Source organism: Typopeltis vanoorti, chromosome 19 (assembly GCF_054136105.1).
Source record: "Typopeltis vanoorti isolate ZY-2024b chromosome 19, IOZ_Tvanoo_1.0, whole genome shotgun sequence".
NCBI classification, from domain to species: domain Eukaryota; kingdom Metazoa; phylum Arthropoda; class Arachnida; order Uropygi; family Thelyphonidae; genus Typopeltis; species Typopeltis vanoorti.
In genome coordinates, this window is record NC_143567.1 from 16461355 (window position 1) to 16481678 (window position 20324).

The 20324-nt window shown below is 34.2% G+C and overlaps 1 protein-coding gene across 1 annotated transcript in view; it reads left to right on the plus strand.

The window, feature by feature from the left end:
• LOC150095880 (bifunctional heparan sulfate N-deacetylase/N-sulfotransferase-like) overlaps positions 1-20324 on the plus strand; it is a 161022-nt gene that overhangs the window by 29494 nt on the left and 111204 nt on the right. The window contains exon 3 of the mRNA XM_090409150.1: positions 7242-7456. Within this exon, the coding sequence (XP_090265276.1) occupies positions 7242-7456 (215 nt within the window). The remainder of the gene's footprint in view (positions 1-7241; positions 7457-20324) is intronic.

Consider the following 20324-nt stretch of genomic DNA (forward strand, 5'->3'; position numbering starts at 1 on the left):
CAGAGTACAGCATTTTTCTGCAGGATAGGAAGGGAAAGCATGGTGGTGGAGTACTGCTTATGATAAGTGACGACTTATGTTGAGGAAGGAGTGATGACAAGGGGCCATCCCTGGAAGTTACGAAAGAAGCTGTGAGCAAGAGGGTGAGGAGTGTGGTTTCTTTGCATGGAGGGTGATTGACCGTGGAATGCATTGCCTGATAGAATGGTGGGCGTGAGAATAGTCAACGAGTTTAAGGAGTGGTATGATAGACTTTGTGTTTCCTAGGAGGAACCTCCCATATGAGTCTTTTGACTCCATTGAGGCCTGAATAATAATAATAATTATCTAAATAACTACAAAATCTTATATTCAAACAATAATCAGCAATGAAAGGGAGGAGTAGCTATAGTATTCAACACTAAACACAAAGATCATCTTGAATTGTAGGCAATATCAAGTAAGTGTGGGCAAACATAAAAATGGGGGATTGGACAATGGAATTTATTTGTGCCTACAGTCTTACAAAAATTTCTAATGATAAAGTAGAGAAATTTTTCAAGTCATTAGAGAAGACATCCAGCATAAAGATAAAAAAAAAAAATTGATACTCTGCTGTTAAGTTCTTGTTTCAGATCTAAATAGCAAAGTCAAATGAATACCAGAGTTACAGGAATGTTTGGAAAAATTGTGAGAAAAGGACAGAGCTAATAATAATAGTATGTACATGCTGGATTTCTGTTCAGTACACAAAAATATAAAGATGCATGCAAATTCACATGGAGAAAACACACAAGAAATAAGAAAATTCTCACTGAATATGTCATTTTTAATATGATATATTCACACTGGTTGAGAATACAAAAAAAAGTGTTCAGGGCATTTGAAATAGGAGGTGACTACCATTTAGCTTTGAATAGGACAAAAATGAATGTCATATTGAAAAGAAAATACATGTGAAAAAAAATTAGAGTGGAACAGCTTTCAGAGGTGAACTGTACTAAAATATAAAAATATAAAGATTTTGAAAATAAGAATAAAACTTGATGTATAAGTGACAAACTCTGAAGAAAGTATTGATTGATGCAGCCATGAAGGCACATTGGTGAAGTTGTTTGCAGGGATAGAAAAACCTGAACTTCTTGGTGGACTCAAGAACTTAAAATTGCAATCCTGAAAAAGAATAAATCATATAGAAAGTTTCTAGCAATTGAGTCACCACTCCAGGAACAATGTAAGAAAGCAAAAAATGCTTAAAACTAGCTAAACAAAAGTCATTGAAAAACTGGAAGAATATAGAAAGTAATATTAGGATGGTGACAAAATTTTCTGGAGGCAATTGAAGAAGCTTAGATATGGAGGAAAAAGTACTGTAAAAGAAATCAGAAGGTGATATAAACACTGAAGATAAGTATTCTGGACATTTGGGGTTTTTTTGTCTGCTCGGTTAGCCTAGTGGCTGTGCACTTCACAACCATATACCCGGGGAAGGAGTGTCCTAGGTTTGATTCCCGTCGGTGACATGAGGAGCTGAAGGATCTTCCTCAGCCATAGCCAAGTTAGCCGGTCTTGGGTATGGACAGTAGGGTTTTTCCCCCAGTTTATCCAAAGCAGGCAAACTGGCCTGAGAACTCAACACGACAAGCTGACACTTTATCCTGTGAAGTTTGAGGTCCGATGATTAATGAATCCTCGATACCACAAGGTAAAAGAGGGTAAATGGAAGATGAAAGATTTATTTATTTATTTATTTTTTACAATCAAGACAAGCCCTGTGAACTCAAAGAGCTATTGTTATCATGCTTGTCTAGAACAGTCTCTTACAAACATCCATGCCCAGCATGGAATTTAAACTAGCCTGTTGGCTGGAGAGTGGATAAACAAGTAATGATGGAACAGTAGTAGAAAATGTTCAAGAGAAATGCAATCAGGAGTACACATTGAACACAATGAAGTCCTTCATTTTCTCTATTGATCATATTTAGCATTTTCAAGTCTGAGTGCTTAAAACCAGAATAAACAATATAATTCTCAGGTCATCTTGTTGCTTATTTTTTTGCCAATAGTTGGTAAGAAATAAGCTTCATTGGCTGTTGAAGAGGATGTACTATCAAGGATATAGTTTACTAACTTTCTGTAATACATCATCATTTGTATAATTTCGATATCTATTGGCTGCACCAAGAATGTGATGTTAAGAGGCAAAATTTCAGATTTTTCGAACTGTAAATGAGAGCACCACATAGTTCTTAAAAGCAGCAGAGCTTTCCTTGACTTCCGTTGTAGTTCCACAACCCAACTCGGTAACCATTTCGTAAAAATTTCATTAGTCATCCATACATTCTTTTAGTATAGTGCAGAACTCATAAACTGCCCATCAGAACATCAAGGCTTAGGAGTTTCTCCATCGCCATCAGCATCCATTTTACAGTTCCTGACTTGAATGACATAATGTGATTAAGCAATCCATTGCTTTCTTTGAACCTGACAGTATTTGTAGGTCAGGGAACCATCTGTGATGTGATAAAACAGGCTTGTTTCATCGGCATTGTAGATATCATCTGCACAAAATTCTGAAGCAAGTTTATGTTTCCTTCATAATGCGTTTTTCTGCTGTATCGCATACTTAATCTCTTCATTCAGCCATTTCACACCTACCTTATTTAACCCTCTGACCTTGGGAATACATTTAGACATTACTTCATCTAGATAGTTTTTGAATATCATCCAAGCAGCATTAATCTCTTTTCCATCCAACTCCTCATTCCATGCTACAACTTCATAATCTCCTAAGCTTATCATAATCACCAGCCTTGTAGTTCCGCACATACCCTTTCCTCACAGAAGTCCTTACATGGCTGACAACGACCCATGTAATGACTTCATGGTCACTCTCATCAACTTGAGGGAGATTTGACACCTCATTTATAATAGCATCCTCTGATGAGATGATCAAATGCAAGATCCTCAATCCTCTTGTGTTCTCTGTTACACACTGCCTGAGGTAGTTATCCCTCAAAAACTTAAACTAATTTTCTTAAATTCTGGTTGCTATCTTGTCACCCCACTCTATATTGCTGTAGTTAAAATCACCCTTTTTCCCATTTGCTTGGCTAATTTGCTTATACATTTTCTGGTCACTACCCTCCATATTATCAGGTCTATAGCAATATCTGAGTAAGTATTTCATTCTATTCACCTCTATCTAATAACTGCAAAGATGTCAGTATGTCATCCACATCCAACCATGTCTCACTTATTCCAGCAATTTTTGGGTGAACAAACTCAATCAATGCAACCATTTCATTTCCCTTGTTTCTGATACTTCTAGCATTCGTATACAAGCATAACAGCTCACTACTGGATCTATAAGTGATATCAATGAAATCAATTTCATTGATATCACTTATTAGCTGTGACTTCTCCATACTTTCCTTGAGCCATTTCTTTTTATCTTTACTCATCCCAGAACCTTCTTCAAATCCAACTGTTTTCCCTACTTCCCAGGCTACCCACTTCTTCATTCATAAGAAGTGGGTAGCACGAGTGTCCTTCCTTACTCTTCCTTACTCTTCTGCTCTCTTTCACATCGTTTCTTACTTGCTCAGATTCATTCTGTGCACTCATTACTCATTTCCCGCAGCAGTCTCTCTAAATGACCCACACCAAAACCATTCAAATGTAATCCACCACCCTTATACAGTTCAGTTCTTCCTTCAAACTCATTTCACACATTAACAAATTGCACTCCTTTCTCTTCACATATTTGCTGAGGGTAGGGAGGTAACTGAATCAGTCGATGTTGTGGAATTACTGAGCGAGCACTTTGCAAGAGTATATCATCCAGGTGGTGGCTTTGCGGAAATGGAGGAACCAACAGCTTATACTGGAATTGTGATGAATGAGGTAGAGGTAACTAGTCTATTACAGAACCTCAATGTCAATACATCTGTGGGATTGGATGGTATACCAGCTCGTGTCGTACGTGAAGCGGCCAAAGAATTATCAGTGCCCTTGACCATTATGTTTAATTTGAGCCTCAGGACTGGGTCAGTCCCAAGGGGGTGGAAAGAGGGGAAAATAGTTCCACTGCACAAAGGTGGTTCCAAGGCTGCTGTTGAAAATTACCGGCCAATCAGCATAACAGGAATCATTATCAAGGTCTTAGAGAAAATACAAGATTGGATAGAAGAAAATGGGATACTGTATCGGGGACAGCATGGTTTTGTGAAGGGTAGGTCATGCCTCAGTAACTTGCTCACGTATTATAACACAGTGACGGCTGAACTGGATAAGGGTAATGGGTTTACAGTGATTCTGCTGGACCTTGCTAAGGCCTTTGACAGGATACCACATGGAATTCTAATCAGTAAATTGCAGCATATGGGAATGGACATAGGGTTGGTGAGATGGATAGGAGGGTGGTTGACGGAGAGATATCAGAGAGTGGTTTACTCAGGAGTAGAGTCCACTAGACGGCCTGTGACTAGTGGTGTACCACAAGGATCTGTTCTTGGACCACTGCTGTTTAATTTGTTCATAAATGATATAGGAAAGGATCTGAGAGGAACAGTTCATTTGTTTGCGGATGATGCGAAGTTGGGTAGGGCAATAGTGAATGCAGATGACGTCAAAATTTTGCAGGATGATTTGGATAGATTGGAGGTCTGGGCTAGGGAGAATGGATGTCAATTTAATGTGGCAAAATGTAAGGTTATGCATTTTGGGGTGAAAAGATGGGAGGCAGTTTACTGCATTGGTGGAACCGTGCTCCAGGAAATTGATGAGGCACGAGATTTAGGAGTGTTGGTGGATAAGGAATTGAAATTTAGGGGACACATTGCAAAAGTGGCCAAATCAGCTCATCAAATCACTTGGTTGCTGAAGAATACGTTGACAAGCAGAGACAAGCAGGTTATTGTTCCTCTGTATCGAGCCTTGATAAGACCTCATCTCGACTACTGTGCTCAGATTTGGTCACCTAGGTTTCTTCTTGATGGGGAGGAGGTGGAGAGGATCCAGAGGCGAGTGACCAAGATGATAGCAGGTCTGTGGAATGAACCGTATGAGAACAGGTTGAGGATTTGTGGGTTGCAAAAATTGGTTGATAGGCGGAGGAGGGGAGATATGATTGAGACATTCAAATTACTGAAGGGTTTCTATAAAATTAATTCAGAAGATATTTTTGAGAACAGGGCTGGTTGTGGGAGGACTAGGGGACATCCATGGAAACTGGGCAAAAGTGGTTAGTAAAGGTGTTAGAGCTGGGTTCTTTACTTTTAGAGTAGTGAATGAGTGGAATGCGCTCCCTGAGTCTGTGGTGGATGCTGTGACAGTGAATGAGTTTAAGGCGAGGTATGATAGATACTGTATGAATGTCGAATAGTTGTGATGAAAATGATTTGGGGCCTCCCTCGATGAGTCTAATGACTCCCTGGAGTTGCCCGTAATAATAATAATAATAATAATAATAATATTTCTGCTAACATAATAATAATAATTGTTGCCTCTCTGCCTTATCTTATCACTGTCATACCTATGCATCATGCTTGACTACCTTTCCTATCACACTGTTATCTTTGATCATTGTCAAACAACATCCTGATATCTTATCTTACATTTTCCTTGTGCTCAATCAGTCATTTGTCCTTAATACCACTACCAACTCCTTTGCTTGCTTACTCCTCATATCCAGTGTTTCAATCACTCTGTTCATTTTACCTCCTGGAAAACAAACCTTGGACATCTTCTCATTTTAAATGCATTAAACTGTTATATTTTTAGTGTCTGATACACATGTTTTACCACGGAGTTTATTTCATTCCTTGTTTGTAGTTGATCTTGCAGAATAATTTTTGTGATATTTCTGTTGATTCTCTTTCAGTATCCTACCAATTTTCCACTTGATTTTGAAAATGCCATATGCTTTACTGCCATAATATGGTAATACTAGATTAAAATACTAGGGTATTTTTTTGTTTTGCAATCCCATACACAAGATCTTGTAAAATGATTTATCTGAGAATTTCAACAAAATCATTTGAATATATGATATGCTCTGAAAATCTCATCTTCGTGTTGTGACTTAGTTTCTTTGGAAATATATGTACTGTTTTTTACTTTTCTTCATGCTCCTAATCTGCACTTGATCATTATCAATAACTCCACTGGTAAATTAAATTAATGTTGCCAAGAAATTATGTTCTTGTTTAATCCTTTGTTCAAGTGTAAGCAAACAAAGTTTGTATGTGAAGTATCTTCATGACTAAGCTACTTGTAGATAGAGGCTAGTGACTTCATATGTGAAATCATTTGGATAAAGAATTGACAAGAATATGAATTCTTATTATCTCTAATTTATTTTATAAACAAGATTAAAAAGTTTCAACAACTAGCTCCAATTCAGAGTATTTTAATATTGAGATATTACATCTTTTCACTCACTGCTTGTATATGGGAAATATATGACTTCTGTATTACTTAAACATTGGTATCTCTTCTGGATCTGGCTCCTACTGATTTGGTTTTCTATGGATGTGGGGAATTTGCTGAAGTGGTCCTGATCACTGCATTCCATTAGATTCTTGAGGCCTGCATTTATTGGGCCTTTTGTTAGATGTTTTCCCTGGGGAGATGAGCTATTTCTGAGTGGAACCACTGCAGAGTATTTGTAAGCAATCCAGAGTTAATTTGTTAAAATGATACTTTGGGTCACTCATTGAAGATCCGAGGAATCACCTAGTTAATCAAATACTGGCCTGGTATTTGGCCCGTCCTATAATGCAGTAGCATTATACACACCCAAAAAGGTGTATGCTTTGCATTATGGGATTCTATGGCAATTAATGTGAAATCACCTCACTAACATGAAGTCTGTATACAAGTTAACCTAGTTGTGAAGATATTTCACATCCAAACTTTGTTTGCTTACACTTGGCTAAAGGATTTAACAAGAATATACTTTCTTGACATCTTTAATTTATAACCAAGTGAAAAAACTTTCAAAACTTTTTCTCTACCGGTAATCAGAATACCGAGAGGATTCGGATAGCTTCCTATCTGAATACATATGAGAATTTAGTGTATGCATAGAGATCCTGTCCTAAGAATGATATTCTGGAAAATTACTCTTATTACTTTGGTATTTCATTTATTCAGTTTTGCTGGCACAATTTATTTGACAAAAATTAAAGTGCTTTATGTACTTAATGATGGCACTTGCTAAATAAGAATGATGTCAGTGGTCATAATTTTCTTTTCAGATTTAAAATAGAAATTAGTGGCAAGAGTCTCCCTCTTCTGACCAATCTTGACAAAGGAAAATTTGCTGTGATTGTCTTTGAAAATCTTGAGAAGTACTTACATATGAATAAATGGAATCGTGAACTTCTTGACAAGTATGCCAGAGAATATAACGTAGGAATCATAGGATTCATGAAACCATATGAAGAAGGTGTAATTGCAGCTCAGTTAAAAGGTATTTAATATTTTCACAGCTAATAACTTAGCACCAGTGCATGTACAGTGGTTCACCCTTATCCATGGGGGATAGTTCTACCCCCCCCCCCCCCGCAGATAGTACAAACCTACATATATTATGTTTTTTCCTATCTATGATAAAGTTTAATTTATAAATTAGGCACAGTAAGAGATTAACAGTAATAACTACAATAATAAAATAAAACTATAATTGTTCTATACACTTCAGTAAAAGTAGTAAAATACTGTAAAGGTTAATTGAACACAAGCACTGTGATACCGCGAGTCGATCTGATAACCAAGACAGTTACTTAGTGACTAATGGGTGGGCAGTGTATACACGGTGGATATGCTGGACAAAGGGATAATTTGTATCACAGGCAGGATGGCAAGAGATTTCATCACTCAAATGGCATGCAATTTGAAACATGTATGACTTGTTTATTTCTGGAATTTTCCATTTAATATTTTCAGATTGGGGTTGACCGTGGGTAACTGAAACTGTGGATAAGGGTGGGGGGGGGGGATTATGTATAACAAAGTTTGGACAGGTGCATTTCATAACATATTAGTTTTGGAAGTGTGTATTACTGTACTTTATGTCAGTCTGTCCTATGACTGAGAATCATCTGCTTATTTTCCTATAAACATTAGCATGTAGGTAAGTAAAATTTTTTTCTTATATCTTCTGTTGGTTTCTAGGCACTTAAAACATAGTATTTTGCCGAATGTGCAAGAATTAGCAAAATTTCTCTAGTTGGTTTAATGCTCTATTCATCTAACTAGTCATTTCATCCTCCTTAGTTAAAATGACTTAAATTTCTCATCTGTGAATATTCACAAAGATGTTCTTTTAGCGAAGGGATGTGTATTAGTACCATTGCAGCATACAGGCATCACAATTGTGGAATGGTAAAAAAATCTTGTAATGAAAAACTTTTTAATCAAGCAATTTTTTAACAATGTCAAATATATAAAAAATTGATTTCTTAGCCTTCAAACTAGAAAAATCTTGCCTTATCTGTGGAAGAACATACTCTAATTTTTTAAATACATATTACAAAATGATTACTATAGTTTGAATTAAATGATTCCACAAAGTACCTTACAAAGTAGCCAAAAATTAAGTTTCAGTTATTCATTTTTTATCCATTCATTTGTTACTTGTATTTAAACTTAACATCTTCATAATTTTTTTTTTATTTTATTAAATTTTGTTTTATTAACTATCTAAATGTTTTAATTTTGTGCATTTATCTCTTGTATTTTTTATGTGCTTCTTTCACATGTGTATTGGTGAAATATGTGTATTTCATATATATTGGTCAGACTACTGCTTAATGGATTATTACTTTTGTGTGTGTGTGATCTTTATTTTCCCAAATTGAGTTAAACATCTAGAATTTTATAACCTTCCAAAGTTATTTCTTTTACTTCGGTCTATGTTATATTTTCACCATTAAGTCTTTACTTATTGCACATACTTATTGCACACACAAGTGTGTGCAATAAGTATGTAAATTTCATAAACCTGTTTATAATATTTTCCATTTAGCTTAAGCTACATCTTAACCAATAAGATGTAGATAAACTGATTGGTTCTTTTGTATTTACTATTATTTTATCATTGTTTTCATTTCCTTTGTTTATATTTCCATGTTAAAATTGCTACATATCTGTCGGAATTTAAATAATTGCCACTGGAAGTGATCTTCATTTTGCACATGTAATAGTCTGTCATCTGCATATTATTATTATGTGACATCTCCATGGACTCATTGCAGGAGAGCACTTAACTCTACTCTGCAACATAATAAATTTAGTTTAATCCTTTATCCAAGTGTGTGCAAACAAAGTTTGCACCTGAAAGTCTCTTCAGGACGGGGGTAAGGTGGTACAACACCAGGGCATTCCTTGCAAAGGTGAAGCAAGCTACCAACACTCATATCTCAGTATCTCCCATAATGCAAAACATATCTACTTGCGGATATGTCTAATGTTATGCATTAAGGGAAGGGCCACAACCCAGACTAGTTTCGACCTTTATTGAGGTCTCTTCAGTGGGAGCCAGGCCCAAGTGGAGATACCAGGCAGAAGCATTAGCAGGTCATCTCTACCTATAGGAGTTGCCAAATGGTGTGCCACCCTTTTTTAATAAATTACTCTGGATTTAGAGAAAGATGTTGAAAGTTTATTTTTCACTTGGTTAGAGTATAATAAATTTAGTTTAATCCTTTATCCAAGTGTATTTAGTTTAATCCTTTATCCAAGTGTATTTAGTTTAATCCTTTATCCAAATGCATAACATTAGACATATCCGCAGGGAGATGTGTTTTGCATTATGGGAGATACTGAGATAGGAGTGTTGGTAGCTTGCTCCACCTTGCTCACACTTGGATGAAGGATAGAAGTCAGAGAGAGTCAGATATGGGGAATAGGATGGATGTTTCAACAATTCATAGTGCAGATCCCTTAATTTTCCCATTGCCAAAACACCTTTGTGGGCAGGTGCATTGTCCTGATGAAATATGATTTTTTTCTTCTGCAAACTGGGTCTTTTCTCACGAATTTTTTTGTCTAGTCTGGTTAAAAGATCGGAATAATATTCTCCGGTTATTGTTTTACCTTTTTCAAGATAATTAATAAACCAAATGCCTTTAGCATCCCAAAACTGCCATGACCTTTCCTGCCGATGGAACTGACTTTGTCTTTGGTGCTGAACAACCAGCTTCTATCCACTGTTTTAACTGCTGTTTGGATTCTGGTGTGTAATGGTGAATCCAAGTCTCATCCATAGTAATAATTCGACACACAAAATCTGTTTTGTTCTTGTTAAAACACTCCAAGCACTGTTTAGAGATTTTCATGCGAGTACATTTTTGATCTGCTGTGAGCATGCGTGGCACCCATCTTGCGCAAAGCTTTTTCATATAATTCTCATGCAAAATATATCCTACGGATTCTTTTGAAATGCCTATTGTCTCAGAACTTTCACGCACTTTGACTCGCCAGTCATCCAATATCATATCGTGCCCTTGATCAATGATTTCTAGTGTGTTGTTACTTTTTGGACGTCCTTCATGTGGATCATCTTCAAGGCTGGTATGGCCATGTCGTTTAAACCTGACAGCCCATTTCTTAATTGTTGAAAATGAAGGAGAAGAGTGCCCATAAACTTTTATGAACTTCAAATGAAATTTTTTTTTTTTGGTGTTAAACCTTGTTTTGCAAAGAATTTTATAACCGCACAATACTCAATTTTATTCATTTCAAGGGATACGGATAACACTTTTGCTTCAGACAGCTGTATAAAACAAACTACTTGATAGAATGACCAATTTCACATGGATGCTTATGACAGATGTAACTTAGAAAAAAAAAATCTTGCCGATAGTGTTGCATCTTAAATTATTATTCTTGAATTCATTCACATTGCTTGCACGCACACACACAACTTCCAATGGCAGTCTATTCCAATTACGGAGCACTCTATGAGAGAAAATTCTAGCCCTTACCTTCTTTTTGGTGGCATTCATTCATTCATAGCTTCCAAGGATGCTTTCTTCTCCTTTACCCATCCTCCATTAAATGAAAAATTCCATCAATTGAAATCCTGTATAACCCTTTCAGGAGTATTTTTAGGAGTGGAGAATTTCGGATAATATATTCAGGACAAAAGAAGGGCGAGTCAGGTGTTGCAATAATGCTTCATAAAAAAGTTGGAAAGTTAATCACTACAATAATTAACTATAGTGACAGAATCATGGCAATAAGCATTCAAAATGACCCAGTAAACCTCAATATTATAATGGTCTACATGACAACATAGCTATGAAGAAATAGAAGAAATCTGGAGCTGGTTTAAAGACAGAGACAATACAATAATAATGGGAGATTGGAATGCTATAGTGGGAGAAGAGAGCAATGATAATGTGTCAGGAAGATTTGGTCTTGGACATGGGAATGAAAGAGGAAAGCAATTAATAGAATTTTGTACACAAAAAGTTAGTTATAGCAAATACACTATTTCAAGTTCTAAAAAGAAGAAGATACACCTGGAAAGCACCTGGGGATTCAAATAGATATCAAATAGATTATATATTGGTCAAGAAAAGATACAGAAACCAAATAAAAAATTGCAAAAGCTATCCAGGTATTAGTAGTGACCATAACCTTCTCTTAATGAAAACAGAACTGAAACAGGAAACAAATCCAAAAATACAAACCAATAAGATGGAACCTTGAAAAATTAAAGAGTAAAGAGAGGATACCAAGAGGCAACTGATGATAACATTCCAGAAAACATAAATAGTCAGAATAATATTGAAAACCAATGGAATATGATTAAAGAATTAATTACAAATCCATCAAATCAATTATTGAAAAATGCAGAAAAAGAAAAAATAAAACATTGGATAACAGATGAAAGAAGAAAATATTAAAATTCTGTTAAAGAAGAAGATGTGGCCAAATACAAATATCTTAAAAATCAAATTACAAGAAAATGTAGACAAGCCAAAAAAGAATACCTGGAAGAACAGTGTAATAACATAGATGAATTATTTAAAAAAGAAAACATAGAGAAAGCCTATAAAGAAATTAACAAACTGACTTTCAAGATTAATAAGAACAGCAAAAACAATGCCGTCAAAGATGAAAATGGAAAATTACTAATAGAATCTGAGGATATATTAATGGAATGGAAGAATTATCTTGAAAATCTCTATAATGGCGATGAGCTTGATGTTGATATCAGCATAGAAAATCAAAATGAAGATAATCTAGGACCCCCAATAATGCGAGAAGAATCTGATAAAGCACTTTCCGAAATGAGTAAGGAAAAAAGTCCAGTGTAGAGAATATTCCTATAGAACTGCTACAAAATCTAGGTGATGAGACATAAACCTTACTCCATCAATTAATAGCCCAAATCTATGATAGAGGAGAAATACTAAAGGAGTTTATGAAATCAACCATAATACCAATACCAAAAAAAAAATAATGCAAACAAATGCAGCCAGTTTAGAACAATAGCTTTAATCCCACATGTTAGCAAAATTCTGCTAAAAATTATTCAAAATAGAATTTATTTAAAAATAGATTGTCTATTGGATGAAGACCAATTTGGATTCAGAAAGAATAAAGGAACAAGAGAGGCAATACTCTGTTTAAGAACAATAATAGAGAGAAGATTAGACCTTAGTCAAAATACTTACATTTGCTTCCTTGATTTAGAGAAAGCGTTTGATAAAGTAAACCAGCAAATACTCCTAAATTGTCTAAGTAATATCGGCATAGATTTGAAGGATAGGAAAATAATTTATCAAATTTACAAAAATCAAAATGGACAAATTAAAATCATTGATAAGGAGAAAATAATAAATATAAGGAGTGGAGTAAGACAAGGATGTATACTTTCACCACTTTTATTTAATTTATATATTGAAAAGACCATTCAGGAAACTAAAGATAAAATAAATAGTGGCATAAAGATAAATGGTGAGCAAGTCATGTGTATAAGATTTGCTGATGACATAGCCCTTGTAGCAGAAAACAGAAGAATGTTAAAAACAATGCTAGAATTACTAAATAATAACCTTGAAAAGTATAAAATGAAAATCAACACAGATAAGACTAAAATCATTGTTACAGGCAATATCCCTATCAGGCAAAATCCCTATCAGAGCATATAGACATCAGTGGGGAACAAATAAAACAAGTGAAAAGCTTTAAATGTTTAGGAAGCCTAATAACAGAAGATGGCAAAACAAGAGAAGACATGAGATCAAGAATAAACAACGCAAAAGCCCAATTCTCTAAGATGAAAAGCATTTTAACAGGAAACCTCAATCTACAATTGAAAAAAAAATTAGTAAAGACATTGATATGGAGCATTGCACTGTATGGATGTGAAACCTGAATTCTAGGCAGAGAAGATGTAAGAAGATTGGAGGCTTTTGAAATGTGGTGCTGGCGTCGCATGAACAAAATAAAATGGGCAGAAAAAAAATCAAACCAACAAGTCCTGAGGGAGATAAACAAAACAAGAACTCTAATAAAATCGATCGAAATTAGAAGAGATAGGTGGTTTGGACATATACTTCGACATGATGGGCTTGTGAAAAGAATAACTGAAGGCAAATTAGAGGGGAAAAGAAGAAGAGGCTGACCAAGGAAAAGCTTTCTTGACCAAGTCAAAGACAGCATGGGTTTGAGGAGATACCAGGAGGTTAAGAAGAAAGCCAGTGACAGAGTGGAATGGAGGAAATTGCTGCTGAGCTACCAATCTCAAGACTGATGCAACTGATGATGATAATCCTTTCAAGAGTTTGTAAGTCTCAATCATATCACTCCACTTTCTCCTGTTTGCTAGTGGCTGCAGTCTACAAATTTTCAATCTGTCTTTATAATCAGTACTCCACAATCCTGATATCATTTTTAACACTCTCCTTTCCACTTTTTCCACTGTATCAGAATCACAGAAGAAACCGGAAGATCAGGCCTGTGCACAATAGTTCAAGTGAGGTCTTATCAAGGCTTTGTAAATAGCCAAAATGACATCCTTATCTTTACATGTGAAAATTCATTTCAGCATTGCAGTTATCTTTTGAGTTGTATTTGCAATCTTTGCTACATGGCTCCTGAACTTCAACTTGCCATCTACTAATACTACAAGATCCCTAGCCTGATCAGTTTCTTCTAGCATAATCTCACCAATATAATATGACATTGGATATCTAATCATGCCAAAGTGTATGACTTTGCATTTACTGAAATTGAACTAATATCAATTTTTCCATGCTCATAATTCCAGCCTGTTCAAATCATTCTGCAAGTTCTGCATATCAGCCACATTCCTGATTACCCTACCTAACTTTGTATCATCAACAAATAGCTGTATGTTTCCTGTCAAATCCTTTCCGATGTGCCATGAATGTATAGATTGAATAACAATGGACCAAAGACTTATGACACACCACTGGTTACATTAAATCTTGATGACGCATAATGCCCATATACTACTTTTTGGTGTCTGTCAGTCAGCCATCCTCTTATACACATTAATATTTTATAATCCAATTCCATGCTGTATTTTGTCAAATGCCTTTGCAAAATCCAAAAGTATCATGGTGTATCCATTGTCTGGTTCAGTGGTAACATTATTATAGAATATGAGCAAGTTGCTAAAACATGACCTTCCCTTAGTAAACCCATGCTGTTCATTGCAAAGTGGAGATTCTCTTTCAACTCATTTCTGAATGTGAGCCCTAACCAATTTTTCTAAAATCCATGCCTGAGATACTGATTGTTGATAGTTGGATACATTGATCTTTGCACCACCCTTGTGCAATTGGATTACCATACATTCTTTCCATTTTGGAATCTTCCCTGTTTTGACACTCAAATTATATAGCCTGGTCAAATTATATAAAGGAATAGCCAGTTCAGCCGAACACTTTTCTCTTTTAGCACTTGTGCTGGTTACCATCAGTCCCTATTGCCGAATTGCTATTTAGTTTGTGCAACTGCTCTAATATCTCCTCTTCATACACCTGAGTTTCTTCATTCATTGAAGAGGTAGCAATGAGCTCAATGTTGCATACACCAGGTTAATAGCTTTTAGCAAAATGGGCACTCATTAGTTGAACAACCTCTTCTGCATCTGTCACCTTCATCCGATCTGCATTTAGAAGAGTTATTCTTTCATATTCATTCTTTCTTTTACTTGCAGCGTATTGATAGAATTCTTGTGGTTTGTCTTTAGCTAGCAGAGCCCATTTCTTTTCATACTCGGACTTAGCTTTCCGTTCAACAGTCGTGACTGTTCTAGCCTGCTGTTTATAATTTTCATAACAGATGTCATCCTTATGCACATGATATTCCTTCCACATGATCTGTTTCTTATGAATATCTTGTTTAATAAGATTACACATTCATTTGACTTCTACCTTATTTATTCTTCAAACTCCCTAATTTTCTAAGAGAAAAACACAATAAAATAGATAAAAATCAGCAATTTTACACGAGCTCTAAACCATATTTGGAAAAATTTATCGACCAATCACCATATAGCCTCGAACACAGTCAATATCCAACCAAATTTAAATTTTCTTCTTTTTTTTTAAATTTTTCTTCTATTTAATTATTTTTCTTAAATTCTGTTATTTTACCCATAATTATATCACAGATGGATCTGCAAAGAATGGTCTTGTATGATTTCTTTCTGTATAGAATTTTTTTCTGCATATTTGCATTGTGATATTTTTTATTATACATTCATTTTTTTCTGTATTTATTTTTGATCATTTCAGTAATTTGCAGTGGTATGTTTCCTGATGCTAGTACATTTAAAATTCTCTAATCTTGTTCTGTCTAAGCCTTTTCTTAAGACAGTCAAGCATGCAAATATTGATTTTTCTATATTCTATTGAGTTTTATGTTATTTGTTTTACAACAAATGCAGCATCAATTTGTGACCTTTTATATAATCCTTGTTCATCATTATTTTGTGGTTGTGATTCTAACCTTTGATATTTTTGTGCATATTTTTAATATAGTACACAGGAAGTATGAAGTGTGACAAATTCCCGGAATGAATATTTAAAAACTATTTGTTACCTGTAGTCTAGTGGCTATTCTCACTTTTGAAGCAATTTTCTTGTGCAGCAGTGTGCTTAGTTAGATGATACTGACATTATTCAAAACATATCTGGAATTCATCTTCCGGGAATGCTTTTGATTATTACTGTCACCACATGATGTTGAACGTGAGAAAATCTACATCTTTTCGGTGGTCTTCAGTTTTGTGAATAGCCAGAAGTCACAAAGACTTTGATATTGATGTGAAATTTTGGCAGGTCTTATTAATTATCTTGCAATAAATTGAACTTTCTACATATACTTGTCATATTAAAAGTTGAAAGTTTATTTTACACTTGGTTAGACTATAATAAATTTAGTTTAATCCTTTATCCAAAACCTCAATAAAGGTCGAAACTAGTCTGGGTAGTGGCCCTTCCCTTAATACATAACATTATACATATCCGCAAGGAGATGTGTTTTGCATTATGGGAGATACTTGGATAGAAGTGATGTTAGCTTGGTCCACCTTTGCTACGAGTTGCCCGGTGTTGTACTATCTTACCCCAGTCCTGAAGATATTTTAAGGCACAAACTTTGTTTGCTCACACTTGGATAAAGGATTAAACTAAATTTATTATAGTCTAACCAAGTGTAAAATAAACTTTCAACATCTTTCTCTAAATCCAGAGTAATTTAATAAAAAAAGTGGCATACCCTTTGGCAACTCCTATAGGTATAGATGACCTCGCCATTGCTTCTGCCTGGTATCTCCACTTCTGAGCCTGACTCCCACTGAAGAGACCTCAATAAAGGTTGAAACTAGTCTGGGTAGTGGCCCTTCCCTTAATGCAAAACATTATACTTATCTGCAAGGAGATGTGTTTTGCATTATGGGAGATACTTAGATAGAAGTGATGTTAGCTTGGTCCACCTTTGCTACAAGTTGCCCGGTGTTGTACTACCTTACCCCAGTCCTGAAGATATTTTCAGGTGCAAACTTTGTTCTCTCACACTTGGATAAAGGATTAAACTAAATTTATTACTTGTCATATTAGTTGGTGTGTTAACATTTTGGAAGGTATTGTGCAGTCATAAGCATTAAACCATCGAGCTATAGGAGTAAACAAATATAGAAGTAGGTCAGGGTTGGCATCTGTTTTCTCCTAGACATAATGGACTACCTTCTGTAGTGGTAGATACCACTAGATTAGGTAACTGAATCACTCACTGTAACACCACCACTACCATCACTTTGTTATTTTTTTATAATTTTATATAAATATTTATATTCCCTCTATAGTATATTAACTTTTTTGTCTACCGGCTGTGCCTTTGTTAATAATTATACTATATACTTATGAGGTGATTTATTATATAAATCTCTTTTACTAACAATTATTTTTATTTTGACTCCGAGTGTCCCTATATGTTATTATATTTGCACAAAGAGTTCACTCCAATTGGTGCAATGACTTTAACTCACTCTTTCAGAATCCAACTAATCATTGACTCAATACCAAGTACAAAATAAACACATTTAATAAAACTAAAACAATATATATACACTTCTAGTAATAATACATAACTATAACTACAGATTATATGGATCCAAGGCCTTATTTAAAAATATAAACTTACTCTTAAGACTAAACACTTTTTCTTTCACAATCACAAAAAAATGTTCATAGTCTTTTTCTCTTTCTGTTAAGGCTCTTTTCCAGAAGTTACAAGGTTCTGTACTTCATTTTCAGGATCCTTTTCATCAATCAATGTAACATACATAAAGTCTTCTTGACTATATCCTGTTTTCCTTTTAGTAGTAATACTCATCAGATCAGGCACCTTTAATACCTAAAAATCTTCTTAATTCAATATATTTTCTAAACTTTCACTTTCAGGCATTCTTAATACTTATAAAACTTCCTTATCATTATTTTCTCTAAGAAAAACATTCACTTTAGAATGTAAGCAACAAGTTCTCCTTTCATTCACAAATACTAAATTGACAGTCTTAACTTATTCCACCTTAAAAACTTACAGTTTCAAGATTTCCTTTTATTCATTACTTATTTCTCCTTGAAACATATTATTTCCACTATTCCTTTTTCTCGGAATACACTATAAAATATCTTCCGACTGCCACACACAAAAACAAATATCAAGTTTCTTCTAACTTGAATATTTACCGGCCAATTTATATAAAACTTATAGTTTCAAGACTTCCCTTTTATTCATTACTTATTCCTGCTTGAAACCTGTTATTTTCACTATTCCCTTTTCGGAATACATTATGAAAATTCTTTTGACTGCCGCACACAAAAAATCAAGTTCCTTCCAACTTGAATATTCCTCGGCCAGTGTTCTAAAAACTTTCCGAACGCTCTCTTGTTTACAACTGTAACTTGGATACGCAACGCTTTCCTTGTCAGCTGTCAATCACACATCAAGTTCTCTCCGGGAGCATGCGCACTTCACAAAAGTCAGAAACTACGCACTGCAATAAAATGGCTGACTCGCTGTATCCATTAGCGCTAAGAGAAAGTCTTTCACAAAACACAAAATTCAACATTTTTAAACAACAACAAACTTTCTTATAAGTAACACAAATATTCAGTTTAGTAAGTACATCAAAATTTTTTTTTTTTACTTCTTTACGTGTTACTTCTAATATAACATTTTCATAACGAGCACATCACAAGTGCAGACACTGCGTGTATGAAAACAAAAACTAACAAGCATAATTAATACGTAAAAATATTCAGAATTTTTAATATGATTATTTTTACATCAGTTTCATTTTTCTGTGGAAAAAAAATTTTTTTTTTTTTAAAAAAATTTTTTAAATATTTAACCTACATCTAAACAAACTTTTAATATTTATTTCTAAATCTTAAAATATAACGTGATTCTTGCTAATCATTATGTATACCTTCTGAATCACTAGTTTCAGAATCATCTGACACTAAAGATAATTCTGAACTTTCTTCTTCCAAATTAGTATACTTAAAAATTTCATTTTTATACCTTTCAAACACTTCATTTAAACTATTTGAATTATGTCCTAAATCTATAGAATCATCACTATCAGAATCAGTTTCTACAGGTTTTTGAGATTCTACAAGTTTCTGGGATTCCTTATTCTTACTAACTAAATTTGAGGTATCTTTAACTTCCCTTTTCTTATTTAACCCTATATTTATCAACCTATGAAATTCCGCTATACTTTCATCAATGTTAGAGTCAATTTGATTATCATCATTCCTACATTGTACATCATCTGAAATATGTGTCTTAGGATTTCTAAATTTTCTTGCATTATGGTTCATTTTACCAAAATTTAAATTTTTCCTTCGCTGCATATTTGAATTATGAGTATTAAATCTATTCCCTTTTCTATCATTTAACCTTGAATAAGATTCACAATTAGTATTAGGAAAACTACATTCATCCTTCAATATTTTATTCATATTGTCACCTAAAGTAACTAAATTTTTATTTCCCAAAAAGTACCTTTTTAATCTATCAGAGTGTACATTTAAAATTTTACTAGGATTATTGACATCTTGAATTCTAAAATTTACAGGAGAAAAATTGTCTAAAATTCTAAATGGACCTAAGGCTTTCCTTCCTAATTTCCCAACTCTTTTAATACTAGATTTATCATCTAACAATACTAAATCACCTGGTACAAAAGACTTATACTTTCTAAAACGATTTATATACTGTCTAGTTTTTTGAGCACTTAATTTACTTATTTCACCTACTAGTCTATGAGTAGTGGAAAACTTATCTATTACTAATTCTAAATATTCATTTATATCACTGTATCCTGTATTAGGAATAACTGAAACAAGTTCATTAGGAAAAATTGGATCAAAACCATATAAAGCAAAAGATGGTTTTTCCTTGATAGCAGAATGAAAAGCAGATCTACATGCAAATAATGTTTGAGAAATATGTGAAAAGCAAATCTACATGCAAATAATGTTTGAGAAATATGTGTATCCCAATCATTCATTTTGGTATTTGCCAAATTTGAAAGTATTTGCTTTATGTTTCTATTCAGTCTTTCACACATACCATTACACTGCGGATGATAAGGTGTTGTAAAAATCTTCTTAACATTAAGTAATTTACATAACTGTAACAATAGTTCAGATGTGAAATTTGCTCCTTGATCTGAAAGTAAGGTCTGAGGAGTTCCATATCTACAAACTATCATATTCAAAAACTTTCTTGCAATAGTTTTTGCAGATTGGTCTTTCATTGATACTGCTTCAGGA